This window comes from Pristis pectinata, chromosome 1, assembly GCF_009764475.1.
Source record: "Pristis pectinata isolate sPriPec2 chromosome 1, sPriPec2.1.pri, whole genome shotgun sequence".
Classification (NCBI taxonomy): domain Eukaryota; kingdom Metazoa; phylum Chordata; class Chondrichthyes; order Rhinopristiformes; family Pristidae; genus Pristis; species Pristis pectinata.
In genome coordinates, this window is record NC_067405.1 from 135,849,089 (window position 1) to 135,865,786 (window position 16,698).

The following is a 16,698-nucleotide window of genomic DNA, read 5'->3' on the forward strand; positions in this document are numbered from 1 at the left end:
CTTTGCTAATACATTATACAGTCACTTACTTTCTTTTTGCATTCAATATCCAGAACATTTACCCAGTTTAAAACTCTGTCACATACAAACTGTTGTGCTGAATTCACACTTACATAAGAGACATCACTGATATCTGGTGAAAAGATATTAGCTTTATTGAAACTCCTAATTGCAAGGACAATGTAAAAACACTCACACCTTACACAGTACACAACCCATTAAGACTCGAGGTGACCAGTCTCAGCCTGACTTAAGAGTTTTTTTTAAGTTTCAGACTCAGAATCTCTCTACAATTCCAGATTCCATGCTGTTCCAGGGTACAAGGAATTAAGACCCATTTCAAGACCCATCTCCCTCATTCTTCTGTTCTCCTCAAAAGAGGCAGTACGATAATTGACAGTCCAGTCCATCCCTGATGCATTTCATCCATCTTTGCCCTGCTACAATTGGATTATTGGCTGTCACAGTATCCACCCCCTATTTTCCACTTTAACCGTTCAGTAGCATCCTAATTATTGGTACTGAGTTGGTAGGTACAAAATAGTATGGAACTGATTGCTGGTGAGTGAGGTATGAGCTGTCAACATGTGGCTCTAAAGACCAAACCTCACCACTCAGGTATTTCTCTGTCTTAATCTAAGCCTCTATTTACCATAGTAACAACCAGTTCTTCAGCCTGCCATTGAGGCCCTGGATGCCACTGGAGATGTCTTGGAGTAGATCTATTTGTTTCTTATCTCATTACAACCAGATGGCCACTGTCTTGTTGCTTCCAATTTATTAGTCCTCTAGGTCTTGATAAAGTGAGCTAACTTCCCAATTTATGGTTGCTGTGTTGAGGTATTGTCCCTTTTCTAACACCGGTTTGGTTATTCTGTGATCAATCAACCATAAAGATTCACTCCTTAAGTCACTATCAATCTACTTGCTTATATTTTCTTTACATTCTCAAAGATTTAGCAGACCATTAACTATCCTCGTATACGGCAACCTTCAAATATCTGTTAAGACTATGCACACTGTCCATTCTCCTCTTCTGTGATGGCTGTTTCAACCCTCTAATCACACTACCCCAAATTACCTACATCCTCAACAATCTTTTGCATTCTTTCTCAGTTCACCATGAACCTTATTTGAGAGACTGATAGATTTTTGGATATTGAGGGAATCAGGAATATGGGGTTGGTGCAGGAAAGTATCACCGAAGTAAAAAATCACTCATGATCTTACAGATTTGTGGATTTGGGTTGATGGGTTGAATGGCCTACTCCTGTTTCTATTTATGTTATTTTGGCAAGCAGAAAATTAATACAATTTCCTTAATGTTTGCATCCAAACCTATTATTTGTACTCACCAATCTTCCATCGTGAATTAAGGGCAAGTATGGCCTTTATGTGAAGCAGAGTTAAAGAGCAAAATAATAAATAGACCAAGATGGTCAAGCATAAAATCAGTCCCTATTTGGTCATGCATTTGGTTTCAGTTTTAAATTTTGTAGAGCCAAGTTATTATATAACAATATTAAAATCTGACAGATCTAAAGCAGTTGGTTGGGTCATCGCTGTTCATCTTTAGTCAAGGGAGTAGGTCGTGCCACACTCAGGCACCACAATGCTGTGGTGGAAAGGAGTAAAGTGCATACACTCTACACGTTATGAATTCATTTAAGTAAACTAAATAGAGATTTGACAAACATGACAACAGGAAGTATAGTTTTACAAAGCAGATATTCAAACAAATATAAGTTTTTTTTTAAAGTAAGTTACAACACACAATTTAGATTTAAAACTATTATGATTCTAATCACCTTTTAAAATTTTCAAGGCACCCGATGCTCCACAATTCCCTTCTACAAAATTTCAGCAGCAAAATAGAGACTGCAGTGACATCTTGACATTGCAACCATGGTATACGATGCCTCCTGTTGTTCTTAACCTAATTGGTAGATGGAGCTATGGTTTTAAATCTCAGCTGACACTCCATCAGTACACTGGACAGGTAGCCTGGGTTATTTGCTCAAACATCTGGAATGGGGCTAGAAGCCATAACTTTCTGACTCAGAGCACTGTCACTGGTTAACATCTGTATGAGCTGATAATTGACTCAAATTTTGTCTGGGTGTTTAAATCCTTTTCATAGTTCAAATATATTTAGAAGCAAATGACATATTTAGTGGTTGGGAGTCAACAACCTCACAGTCAACATCAGCAAGACCAAGGAATTGATTGTGGACTTCAGGAAGGGGAGGTCAGGAGAACACACACCAATATTCATTGGGTGGGGGTGGGCAGCAGTGGAAAGGGTGAGCAGCTTCAAGTTCCTGGGCGTCAACATCTCTGAGGATCTATCTTGGGCCCAACACATTGATGCATACATGAAGGCGGCACACCAGCGGCTCTACTTCATTAGGAGTTTGAGGAGATTTGATATGTCACCAAAGACTCTTTTGCAAATTTCTACAGATGTAAGGTGAAGAGCATTCTGACTGGTTGCATCACCACCTGCAGTGGAGGCTCCAAAGCGCAGGATCAAAAGAGGCTGTAGAGGGTTGTAGACTCAGCCAGCTCCATCATGGGAACAACCTTCCCCATCATCAAGGACATCTTCAAGAGGTGGTGCCTCAAGAAGGCAGCATCCATCATTAAGGACTCTCACTATCCAGGACATGCCTCCTCACATTACTACCATCAGGGAGGTGGTACAGGAGCCTGAAGACCCACATTCAACTTTTCAGGGACAACTTCTTCCCCTCCACCATCAGATTTCTGAGCGGTCCATGAACACTATCTTGTTATTCCTCTTTTGCACTATTTGTTTTTGTAACTTACAGTAATTTTTACATCTTGCACTGTACTGATGCCACAAAACAACAAATTTCATGACATGTCAGTGATAATAAGCCTAATTCTGATTACTATTTTGTGTATATTATTCCTAAATTAAACATTACATACTTGTATTTGGGTAAAAGTTCACCATTATTAGTATTTTAGCTCAGTTGATGCAGGGAAGCTGCAAATCCACACACTTAAAAGATTTCTCTCTTAGAGATGAAACTTTGGTAACAGTAAAATTTAAACCACCACCACCCTTCCATCTAAGAGACCAGTATTACCCCAAAAATAAGAAAGCCTAAGTAATATAAATACAACTTATTTCTTTCACAGCACTATTTGAGCTTAACATGACTAGATAAAATTTGCAACCATTTCTACCAACTGTTTAACATTACCTTGAAAGAAAAACTCAACAGATAAAACTGCTGTGCTGATAACTACTTCCTTAGAGAAAGACAGATTTATCTTTCTCCTAACATTCTGAAAGGAAGAAAGTTAAAAGTCATTTTCTTAGTGCTCTCATATGGTTGTATTCTTTGATGCACTGTCAATCCAGTCTGACGCTAAACCTTATGAATGAATTAAAATATTTGATTCAAAAGTTGTACTCTGCTTAACTTCACCAGCATTGGCAAATTTATCATCCTGAATGTGAGAGGTACCTCCAGAGCATGTTTCTTGCATCCTCACCATGCAAGCTTGGCATGAAGATTTTACACAAGATAATTCAGGATATGTCTGGCTATCTGAAGTATTATTCATATCTGATCAATCTCAGCATAGACAAGGAACATATAATCTTAGCACCCCATTTGAACTCAAGCACATCATACGCCATAAGTTTATTTCCAAGTCCACAGCACTGCTTCTTTCTACCCCATTTATACACACACACATCTTTGTTACTTCCAACTTCACTATTTTTGTCTCTCCAACTGTTCACACAAATATACAATCATCAACCCCATCCTTGCTAAACACTTGCACTGTTTTTCAATGTTTTAACTTTGAAATCCTTTTCCCAGACTGAATATCCTTTGTTTCTCTGTTACCCCTTGCAACTCAAAATCACTTCCTTTTTATTCATCTGATTTAAGCCTTCGATGGATCCTTCCTCCACCACAGATAACTGAGCTTTTGGTAGCTTCTGCACTTTTCATTGAAAATTATATTGAACAATGTAAATAGAAAACCACAATGGTTGATTTTCACTCGCTGTTTACAATCATTTATGTTTCAAACAAAATATACAAGACATACTTCAAACAAATATACAAGACATACAACTTAAGGGCAACTTTTATTCATCAACAGTTCATCATCATAATCTTTTGTCAGTTAACTATTTCATCAGAGCTGAGTATTTCCAACATTGTTTATTTTTATTTCAGATTCCCGCACTTGCAGCTTTTTGTTTCGTCATCGGGGTACTCAGTATTAAACTTGTACTGATAAACTGCAATATTTGAACATGCATAATTTATGATACTGTTAAATCGTAGTATGCATTGTTTCATATGTATTTTATTCCTACTTTGTTTGGATCAAGAGTTCCAATATTAATTAAGGTGCATTCTAATTAACAGAAATAGTGGGGGTCATTGAAGAGTGTCACATCCAAATGCTTAAGCAGTTTTACTCACTTTCATCCAAACTAAAGAAAATAAAAGCCAATTTTACTTTAAATACATTATCCAGTCTCATGTGTCTGTCATGGCCTCTGTATGCATAATTACCAAAATCATGTACCTTGAAAATGTTTTACAATGTCTCACCTTCTAAAAACAGTGGTCAATACATATTATTGCACAGATAAATTAACAAACTAACAAAAATTGCTAACATAAGTAATAGCAGATCATTTGCCCCTTAGAAATTGCCTTGCCATTCAATAACATAGATCAATGTCACATTCCTTCACCAACCCCATGTCCCCTTATTCCTTTAACATCCCAAAACTACTAATTTGCCTTGAATACATTCAGCAAGGAAGCGTCCACTGCCCTATTGAGAATGCCTATGATTCAGCACCCACTGGATTTTTTTCTCAATTTTTTTCTCAACTCAGTCCCCAATGGCTGTCCTCTAATTTTGTGTCTGTGGTTCGAGACATCCCAGCCTTGGACAAACATCACTTCTGCATTTAAACCATGAAGCCCTGTAAAAATTTTGTACGTTTCAATGAGATTTCCCTTAATTCTTCTGAACTTTTAGGAAGCACAGGTCCAGTCTGCTTAATCACTCCTCATGGGGCAATCCTTCCATTCCAGGAATTAGCTTGGTAAAACTGTATTGCAAATACATTCCAAATATATCTTTTTTTTAAGGTAGGAATACTAGACCTGGACACAATTGTCCAAGTGAGAAATAATCAAAGTCCTTTATATTTGTATTAAGATGCCTTTACTCTTGAACTCAAATTCTCTGTAAAGGCCAAAATTTGTTTGCCTTCCTATCTACTTGATACTACCAGCTTATTAATTTACATTGGTTCATGTACAAGGACATGCAAGTCCACCAGAATCACATTCTTCAATCTCTTACAACTTAAAAAAATGCACTGCTTTATTTTTTTCTCTGACAAAGTGGCTTGGTAGTCAGATGGTTAAAACAAGCATCACAGAATTGAAGAATGGACAGTGTATACATTCTTAACAGAAATTTGGAGATCACACATACAGAAGTGGGTAATGGTCTGTGAAGTTCTCAGAGAACATTAACAAAGTATATATTGATAGCGACTTAATTGAGGGAGTCAGTCGTCCAGGACTGATTGATAACAGGATTCTGAATCAGGAATCATTTTGAGAATCCATTTGTGGCAATTAAGACTTGTGAAACAGACATGACTGTACGTTGGAACCAAATGAGCAGCTATGAGAGATAAGAGACAATATGCCCACTATTACATCCTCTCATCTTCAGTGGCAGTAACAAAATGGAAAGCTAGCTTGTTTCACAGAGACCAAAGGTCTAAGCAGAAGCAACAGAGATAACATCCAGCTGGCTGTTGTAGGATAAGAAATAATGGGTCCACTCTCAGACATCTCCAATGGCACTTGGGACCTCAGAAGCAGGCTGAGGAGCTGGCTGTTTCCACGGTAACTGAGGTAACTGGAGCCTGGACCAAGACAGAGAAACACCTAGTGATGAGGCCTGAAACCATCAGACCCTCAGGAAGAATGGTACGCACTGTCAGGAGTAATCAATTCCACACTACTCTGTACCCCACTGGCTCAGTATCAAATAACTACGATGCCACACGTTGAATGTAAATAGAAGGTGGCAACCTAAAGAACAGCTGCAATGAAACAAAGATAGCCTAAATTGACTTGTTGATGTGGAACAGTCCTGGAACAGAAGGAATTTTATGCAAATGGACCCTGGAACCAGGATTTAAGTCTTTATTGGACCATGGATCAACGCGGGAACCTGAAGCCACACAAGGACCTAGGACCATATATGCAAGGAGAGATCCTAAGGTATGGGATTCAGAGAGCAGTGGATATCCTAAGTTGGAATAAGGCTAATCACTTCATGTCTTGACTGGTAATATTGTGTGAAGAGTAAAAGCTTCTCCTTTGTCTTTGCAGTTAAGAAGTTGAATAAACTGATGTATACTTTCTGGCAGTTGTTGGTAGCGTCTCTAACAAGTGCACAGATTTGGCACAGCAGTGGACAACTTCATATTTTTCCACATTATGTTCCATTTGTCTTGTCCTTATCCATTCAGCTAGCCTGTCTGCATCTCCTTGCAGCTTTATGTATCCTCCTCATAACTCACACTGCCAACAAGAATCAGAATACCACAATCTTGCTTCATTTTTAATCTGAATTGAAAGAATGGTATTACAACTTATAGATCTTAAGTTGCCACTACTCATGTATTCTCACTTAAAAAGCTAAGAACTTTTCATAAATCTCTATATTCAATGTCTCTACTATGTAGCCGTAAGTTTCCAGTTAGCTTGTCCCACAAAGGTCACTGCCAACATCAATCATCAAGCATACTCTCCTGGGCAAACATGAGCAGAAGCCCTAGAAGATATCATACCATTCTCAATAGTGTGCAGCACAGGACAAAAAAAAAATCAAATAAATTATGAACACAATCAAGTAGACTCACATCAATAAATACCAATAACACTTATCTGCCAGTTCTCATTTTTTCTTTAATTTCCCAACCTTTATTTCAGAAACAACATTCTTCAACTGCAAATGCCCAAGGATCTCTCAAGTCTAGAACAAAGGCCAAATAAAAAGAAACTCTTTCTCCCCAGCAGTTCTACAAATGAATTGCAATGACATTGAGAATTTAACTAATGAAAAAAAATGGTGGTTGTTTAAGTTAACTACTTCATTGAAAATTCTACGGGTAAAACTGGCACAGTGGCACTGCTGCCTGACTGTTCCAGTGACCCAAATTCAATCATGACCTTTCTCACTCTCAGTTACTGTCACTTTATTTTTGCACTACCTCAAATTGCACTATAATCTTTGCACCATTCTGTTGTTTAGTGCTTGTAGCTACATTTATTATTACCATATATTGTTTACTGTGAACTTCACACAAGCAAGAAATTTCATTGCACCTTGTTGTATACGATGATAAACCAATGTACATCTGAATATAACCGCTGGTGCTGTTTGGAGCTTGCATGACTCTCCCGTGGTCACATCCTTTTGCCCAAGTGTTCTGGTTTCCTTCTACATGCCAAAGGCATACTGGTAGGTTAATTGGTTACTAATTACACATGATGTAGATGGACGGTAGTTGAATCGGGGCACATGAAAGATGATAGGTTATATGAAAATAAGTGTTGGGGGGAACGATGGCACTGCTTCGAGAGCAACGATACTCAATGACCTTCCAAATCGTAAGGAAGCACTGATATGGAGCGTTGTTTGTTGGATATGCTGTAGTAAATCTCCACCCACACTTCCCTACAACAGAGTCGAAGTTCATTACAAGCCCGGGCTCATGATCCCAGGGCTAAGGGGGCGAAGGGCAAGTCAGGCTTGGAGGTTTTAACCAGGGAGCGTTACAGCACGGCGGGCGGGCGGAGAGATCGGGAAGGCTGCGGGACGGCAAGGAGCCGCTCTCGCCGGCGGGCGTGGAGCCGGCCGCGGGCTGAAGGAGCCGCTCTCGCCGGCGGGCGTGGAGCCGGCCGCGGGCTGAAGGAGCCGCTCTCGCCGGCGGGCGTGGAGCCGGCCGCTCCCCGCTCCCGCCGTCTGTCCTTGACCGAGGCTTCGGGCCTACCGCTCCGTGCATCAGGCGCCCCCTTGCCCCCTGCCTCCCGTGAGGGTGCCTCTCCCCTCTCCTCTTCCCTCCCTCCCCACCACCATCCCGCTGCCCCCTCCGACTCGCTCACCTGCAGGGCGGCGGCCAGGCGGCTGAAGCTCCGGGGTAGCCACCGTGAGCGGGTGAACATGGCGACGCGGGGGCGCAAGCGGAGCCCGACCGGAAGTCAGCTGGGACACAGCAACCGCCCGGAAATGGGGGGGGGAGAGGGAGGAGTAGCAACCTTGGAACTCTCTCTCACTAACCCACACCAATCCAAACTGCAGCACTCAGGGAAATACATCATTGTAAATGCATCTATCATCATGAAGCATCTCTGGGAATTTAGGGATTGGTTGCCTGAGGAAAGAATCTACATTTCAATATCTTCACAGTTTCCATAAAATAGGTAGTCTTAATATGTCAAAATAACGGGTTTGCAGATAAGTCTGTATTTGCTCGTATGAGTAAGGAAACACGGTTTAAATTTGCATTCTGGAGATCTACCTCTCGTCTTAGTGGTTTCTCCGAACCGGAGATTCGGTGTGTTTATCTGTCAATCAGCCGGTTTTCCCCTATTTCGATTGGTTGGCGAGGCAACGCCCCCTTTCTGTCCTTTTATGGTATGAAGAGGAGTGACGTCAGGTGCAGTCAGTGCTGCCAGGTGCTCAGATGGGTTTGGTGCTGAGTAACAGGGTTTCCTTCCTAGAGGAAAGTGCAACGTGAGTGTGAGTTATTATCTTCACTCTATTTCCCCAATACATAATGGTAATTACTAATGCTACTTGTTTTTCTGCTTTGCAGAAAGAACAGTTTCAGTTCTTTTTAAAAGCTTACAGTTACCGAGTCATAGATTTTTATCAGCTGTTTCTCTAATTTGGCAAGTTTGTTTAAGGATAAGTGAGATTTTGGCCTTTTTTTTGCATTCGATTGCTTTATTTTCTATGTTAACGATTAAGGAGAAATCTTGATATTAATTCTTTTAAAAATAATTCTATTGATATTATCCTACATCCGTTCTCGCCTTTCAAAGGGGACTTCAGCTAGTGAAACATCCCGTGATGATTTATATATAAAAAGTCAAAGTTAATTTAAGAACGAGAAACTATTCTCACGTTGAACTTCGAAAGATCTCTGAATGAGCTTGAGAGTAAAATATATTTTTCCCTTTGGTTCATATATCAAGTTTGTGTGCGTGGATCGTTCATAAATTGTTCCTGGGACACATTCTTCGAAAGTTGTTTGTTGTATACAGTAAGGAAGATAACGTCTTTGTGCGATGCTATTCAATTGGATTGAAACCAAAATAAGTTTAATTAACATTTGGTTGTTATTGAGAGGGTTAATCGCTCTGGTCGGTGCCGGTCTCTTTCTTTTTGAAAATCTTACTGGCAATTGGTTGCAGAGCTGCAAGATTATATTAAGTAGTCCTTGCCTTTGCATGCGATGTTATTTGAAAGCAGGAAATATTCAATACATAGAGAGGATCAGTATAACGGTAACGGGTTGGTGCAGAAAGGCACTGGTTAAAGGGGGCATCTAAGTTGCTTTGGGGTCACTTTCATCTGCTGCAGGTTTTGGGTTTCTGATGTAACAAACTATTACTTCCACTTCCCGAAGGATTCAGGATTCCTCCTGCGTTTTATAAATGGCTGTACCGTGATTTCTAGAATAATTGATGTCATGTTTAAATTTGGATACCTCGACGGCTCATTTAGACGTGTAGAATTTCGGGTTAAATGTTTTGAAATGCGAAATAACTGAAGACTACAAGTAGCAACCGGAAATGTGCGATTCCCTAAAGTTTGCGGTATCAAATATTATTGTTTGCTTTTAATTTTTTCTCATGAATGTAAATCAATTGTGCATAGCTATGAATAAATAGTGTGTTGCCTGCTTTGAAGCAGTGTATAGGATACGATAGGCGCAAGATGCAATAATTGCAATCCCTTTCAATTTGCACTGCAGTACCCTGGTCTAAATGTGGGATCAGCAATATCTGTTGAATTAATTCTTCCATTTTGCTCGCGTGTTATTTGATTAGTTGGAATATTATTTTATCAAATGGATCATTTAAAGCAGGGAGAGAGTCTGAGCCGCTTGATTTAGACGTAACGTAGAAGAGCTGTTGGGTTGTTTGCCATTTTTACCAACCACCTCCCTCTCTCTATCACTGACTTCTTGCTGTTCTGTGATTTTACGGCTTTCTGTCTATCCTGGGGTTCACTCGCCACCATTTCAAGGGCAAACAGAGATGCCCTTTAACGGCGAGTGTGCACAGGTTATCTGAGTGCCGTGACCGAGCCCATCTATCATTTTGCCCCAAGCATCTGGACAAAATGCGCTTCAAGCGGGGGTCAGTAAACAACAAGGGAGCGCTTCTGAAGTCAGAGCCTTGGTCCAGATCGGCCAATTCTTCCTCATGCAGGGAACAAACCAGGAACCTTCGCGGTTTGCGATGCTGGCAAACTCACCAGATAAACTTCTTGAGCCGAGAGAGTGCTCCGTTGTTAATATTTAAGGACAATCGCCTTCTACGGCAGAGCGCGGGAAGGACGTTTGAGTGCTTTCCGATTAGTTTACTAGTTCCTTCTGTTTTATTGCCACACATTTGTGGAGTTGTAAACCACCACAAAGCATTATTTAAAATAGTGAAGATAATTGCCCCTTTGGGTTTTTAAAGTGTGGTTTCTCCTTATCCAGGTCTCACTGGGATACCCCTGAGCTGTGGTGAAGAGAATTGTTAGTTTCAGCGCACAGCTGAAGAACATTCCGTTTCTTCATTGTAACAAAGTGGAGTTTATTGTCATACGCACAAGTACAGGTGCAGTGAAAACCAGGAGAGTGTGAGTGAGACAGAGACAGAGACAGAGCATCTTCCATATTACTCCATGAGTGCCACTGACTATTAGAACAGGCCCTTGGGTTCTGAAACAGATTAGGCAGCTGGATATTGAAGAAGTTAGAGAGTGGAAACATCAACTAAAGTTAGTTTAACTGAGAACTTCACTAATATTAAAATTCAACCAAACAAAAACAATTAGGGTCCAGGACTCTTCTGAGACATTGGAGGGAAATGAGTTGGTTGATGAGCCACTGACTATCAAGTGATGTGAGTAGAAAGATGATTAGTCAAATGCTGACTATATCTAGGAAAATTGGATAATATGCATATTTTCCTGGAGGATGAAGTGGTATGGAGTGCTGAAGTAAAAGGCATTTATCCCTTCATCACAAAATATGCTCATATGTCCCATAAATATCTTTAGCAGCAACACCTGTAGAAAGAGAGTTGAAGACCCTTCGAAGTTCTGACAAAAGGTCTCAGACCTTAATCCTCTTTACCTTTCAACACATGCTCTCTGAGCTGGTGAGTGTTTACAGCACTTGCTGTTTTTTTTTATATTTTGGGTTTCCAGCATCCGCTTCGATGGGAAACCATTTGGTGATGTCGGGTGCAGTCAGCTGTGCTGGCAGGAGACTGGTATGTATCAGGTCATTCTGCATCTGAGTTGCCGAATCTGAGGTCACCGTCATTGTTAAAGAATTGAATGTTACAGTTTGTGAAATCCCTGTGAAACTGCAGGATGTTTTATTCAGAATTGATACCTTTTAAATTTACTAAAACAGGGCAAATTGGTCCAACATTTTTTTATTTTTTGTTTTACAATTCAGTCTGTAGTGCTCTCTATCCCATCAATCTATCTCCCCCACTAATTTTCCTGTAAATTAGTCTCTTCAAGTGTCCATCAGCTCTTTTTCATCCCCACCCCTGATTCTTCAGCATCCACCTACACTAGGGACAATTTTCAATGGCCAACACACATACCCACATGCCTTCCGGATGTGAGAGAAAATCTAAGTGGTCACCCATGTGTGCAAATTCCACACAGACGGCCCTTGAAGTTGGGTTCAAACCCAGTCATTGGAGCTGTGCAGCAATAGCACGAACTACAGTGCCACGGAGCTGCCCTGTTAGTCTGGAAATGCCTGGTTACTAGTGACCCAGCGTACCCTCTACAGGGTACAGTCGTAGAGCTTAAACAATAAAACAGAAGACTGGAAGAACTCAGTGGATCCAGCAGCATCTGTGGAGGCAAAAGGTGTAAGTTGCTGTTTTGGGTCAAGGTGCTGCAGCAGGACCGAGAGGGAAGAGAAATGATTGCCATTATACTAGTAGTATGTAGGGGGTGGGATAGGGGCTGGTAGGAGATAAGTAGAACGAGATGAGGAGGGGTTGACAGGCAGATGGAACCAGGCGGGGGAGGGGGGTGGATAGAGGCTGGTAGGTGTTAGAACATAGAATGGTATAGCACAGGAACAGGCCCTTCGGCCCACAATATCTGCCCCGAACACAACGCCAAATTAAACTAAATCTTTTCTGCCTGCACATGATTTGTATCCCTCCATTTCTTGCATGTTCATGTGTTTATCTAAAAGCCTCTTAAACACCACTATTGTATCTGCTTCCACCACTGCCCCTGGCAGCACATTCCAGGCACCCACCACCCTCTGTGTAAATAAACTTTCCCCACACATCTCCTTTGAATTTTCCCCTCTCACCTTAAATGCATGCCTTCAATTATTTGACATTTCTACCCTAGGATGGTAAGTGATGGGTAGAGCCAGATGGGGAGGAGATGATGGGCAGTCAGGAGTTTGTACGTTCTCCCGTGTCTGCGTGGGTTTCCTCCGGGTGCTCCGGTTTCCTCCCACATTCTAAAAAGACATACGGGTAGGTCAATTTGGGTTTAAAATGGGCGGCGTGGACTCGTTGGGCCGGAAGGGCCTGTTACCACGCTGTAAATAAAATTTAAAAAAAAAATAACTCTACAGTAGTAGACTTACTGGACCAGCAGCTAGAAGTCTAGATCTGGAGATCACCACAACAGGAGAATTTAAATTCCGTTAACACCAAGTAACCTAAAGTAAAACAATCTCAATGTCATAAAACCCTGGCTGGTTCGCTAATGCCCTTCAGGAAAGGAAATCTACCTTTTTTTTCCAAGTTTGGCTTGTGATTTAACTTCCCTCTGAAATGGCCTAGCAAGCTTCTCAGTAGGCAGCAATTACAGTGTCAGTAAATGCTTGTGTCCTGTGAATGAATAGTTAAGTGAAAGCTCAGCAGATTTGGGCCTGGTTAACACATGGATGGGAAATCACTCGGTAACACCAGGCGCAGTAGGGTTTACTTGCGAGGATCAAAAAATCAAACTGCTGGAGGAACTCAGTGGGTCAGACAGCATAGCTGTCATCAGTTGCAGCATCGAAGGTTTCCTCATGGTTACAATGATGTTTGTGCTGACTTTGACTATGAAATCAGAGAACAATAGGGACAAACAATCTGGTTCAAGATTTTCAGAAAGATATGGATCAGTTATGCGTGTGAGGAGATAAATGTGCAGCATAATAAAGCATATGGAACAAGCATGCAAAGAAAGATGCACTTTAAAGGAGTAGGATGTAATCATTTGTAGATAAGGAAATAAAGCAATATTTTTGAAAAAAATCACTAACACTGAGATTTATATCAAGATCAATAAAGTAAGAGATTACAGGGTTTTGTTTTATGGATTTACCTTAAGGAGTTGTGTTCAGGTTGTGTTGCTAATAAATACCGTGACATGGAGGGTCATCCACGGTCGAAGAGGTCAGCAGCTAGATCGATCCCAAGTGTAAAATGAATGGGTTTTAATGGAAAATGCAAGAAACTCCAGCTATATGGTTTAAAGAGAAAATAGTTAAAGATGGGAGGGATCTTTGATTTGGTATTTTTTATTTTTACCAGAGGCATTTTTTATATATATTTTGTGAAAATTCATCCCACTGGTCACTTTATTTTGATTGACTGTAGGCTGGCTAACTCTATGCATATCTTGCTCCATCTCTATGTAAATATAAAGGCTAATTTTTCAACTTTGTGCTGCTTGAGGGAACCTCGCCCATGAATACAAGTTAGCAATTTGGATGTACTGCACACGATTTTCAGACCATCACGAAGCCTTCTGCAGTGCAATACAACTATCAACTTTATAAAATGATATCCTGCAGGTGGGGCTTCGAAGCAGAGAATATTACACAAAATTCAAGTTCCTTTCTTCTAATGTTGTCAGCTCCATATAGAAACATAAAAACTGCAGACGATATTTTTTGACATCCTTTTGTTCAGCAAGTGAGACAAATTAAAAATCAAAAGAAAATAACTGCAGATGTTTGAAATCTCAAATAAAACAAAGCAGAAATTAAAGTTCAACCTATCAATACAAAATTTCCATTTTGGAGATTCTTGCCTTCTCTGGACATAGAGATTATTTCAAGCCCAATATAAGCTTGAGGAACAGCAGCTCAACTTCCATCAAGGCACAATATTGTCCCCGAGACCTGATATTGAATACAATAAATTCAGAAAACCAGTCTTTCCTGCTCATGCCAGAACTGGCTAGCGCTGATAAAGACACCAATCTTTAATATTAACTCGATTTTTCTCTCTCCACAGATGCTGCCTGATCTGGTGAATATTTCCAAAATTCTCGTTTAGTTTAGATTTCCAGTAGTTGCCGCGTTCTACATCTCTGGTTCCAGCACTGTATTTTTCCCCTTTACTACCGTCAATCACACTTATACTATTTATACTCCAAACAGATTAACAAACATTCATCACCCTCTCTCAGAAGGCAGCAACAGCACTTGTTTCACCTGAACAATGTTGGTCTCCACCATATTCGCAAACATTCCCCTTGTTCTCTCCCCCTCCCCTCTTTCTCTCTGCAATTTAAAACTTGCATTTCCTCTCAATTTTCCTGTTCTGATGAAAGGTCATTGACCTGAAATATTAACTCTGTTCCTCATTCCACAGATCTCTCGGATTTTCTGTTTCATTTCCTTTCTAATTGTAGCAGGACTTTGAAAGGCCATTGGCTGAGGTGTCTCTATTTAACAGACCCGGACATCAGTTTGTCCTGAAGGTTGATAAAAGACTTGAGACAGAGTTTACTGCAGGAAAATATGAATCATTCAAGTCTGAAGCTGGGTGTAGCCATGGCAAGTTCTCTACTTCACTGTTCTGCTCACGTCATCCTCTCACCTTGGGCGGGGTTGAGGATTCGCACTGTGTGGGCTCTGAGGTGATGGATGAGACTGATATGTGATCTACAGACCCTGCAACAGGTGAGGCAGATGGGTTGGTAGGGTTCAGGAGGTGGTGTGCATCTTCTTCCATTTACATTGGGCTTCTTGTAAATGGACTCTGGGTTCTCATTACCATCTCAGATACTCCTTTCCCACTTTCACCAGTCATGGGCTTTGAGAACGTTATTGAATCTTTTCCTCTGTTCACCTGTTGATCTCAAGACATGACAGAGCTTGGTGTAGATTGTCCATTTTGGGACTCTGGTGTTGGGTATGTGAATGACATTGCCTGTTCATCGAATGTGAGTGCGTGTAATTACAGCTCAGTGTTGGAGGTGTAGGCCTGGGGGAGGTTTAACATTGATTTGCTTTTTCTGCCAGTACATGTAGAAGATTTTGTGGAGACAGCATTGGAGCTACCTGTTTTGCTTTGAGGTACCTGCTGTAGGGAGTCTGTAGCTCAGGAGTGCAGGGGTCACTGGTAGACCATGAGTTTTGTGCAAGGTTTGAAGTCTTGACCTTCAAACACTTCTTCAATCAACCAAAGGATGTGATCATGCTTTGAAGGCAAATGGCTAATTTCATCAGCACTGGGTCCCAAGATAATGGGAAGTGCTTCACATTTTCCAGTGGATCATTGTGGATCTTTACTGTCAGGGTCAGTGTTGTAATGGGGCAGATTGGTACAGGACCTTTGTTTTGTGACTGCTTAGTGCAAGACCTATTCTCTAGTTAAAATGAGTGAATAAGTCAATGATGACTTGGAGCTTCAATTCAAAGTAGGTATTCACCAGCATCACCTGTGAACTGCATCTTGATGACTGAGGCTGGAGGAACCTAGGCTCTGGAGAAGAGGTGACATAGGTTGAACAGTTTCCCATTTGTCCTATACACTAGCTCCACTCCAGCGGGAAGCTTGTTGGAGGTAAGATGCAGCATTGCAGCAAGAAATATTGGGGGCGAAAATAACTGGGACAATGACTAAGTCTGACTTGACACCAGACTGCACTGAAACTGGCCCTGTTACCAATGTGGATGGAGATGTCCTTGAAGCCTCCTCTTCCAATTAACTGTTTAATTGTCCACCGTCATTCACAACTGGAGCTTAGATCTGATCAGTCCATTATGAAGTCACTTAGCTCGAACTATTGCATGCTGTTTTTGTGGAGTACGTCTGCTATTTTTGATTTTGATTAATATTTGAAACGTGATTTGTAGTTCGTGTGCTGAGGGATACTTGCCCTTTTGAAAAGAACTGAAGAGTGCAAGTATTATATTCAGGAAATTTATTCTGTGATACTACCAGCAATAAATAAACTATTATCCATCTTGTGTATAATTTTCCCACATGAGCTTGTGCATCCTTTTGGCTTGTCCAGAATGACATTCATGGAAAATATAATTGGCACCAATCATAATAAAGCTGAGGAATTCACTGAGGACTTTGGTAT

At 40.9% G+C, this 16,698-nt stretch overlaps 1 protein-coding gene across 1 annotated transcript in view; it reads right to left on the bottom strand.

The window, feature by feature from the left end:
• Positions 1 to 8,320, bottom strand: part of dlst (dihydrolipoamide S-succinyltransferase) — a 42,920-nt gene extending 34,600 nt beyond the window's left edge. The window contains exon 1 of the mRNA XM_052036231.1: positions 8,211 to 8,320. Coding sequence (XP_051892191.1) covers positions 8,211 to 8,270 — 60 coding nt within the window. The 5' untranslated portion in view covers positions 8,271 to 8,320. The remainder of the gene's footprint in view (positions 1 to 8,210) is intronic.
• Between the last annotated feature and the right edge of the window lie 8,378 nt (positions 8,321 to 16,698).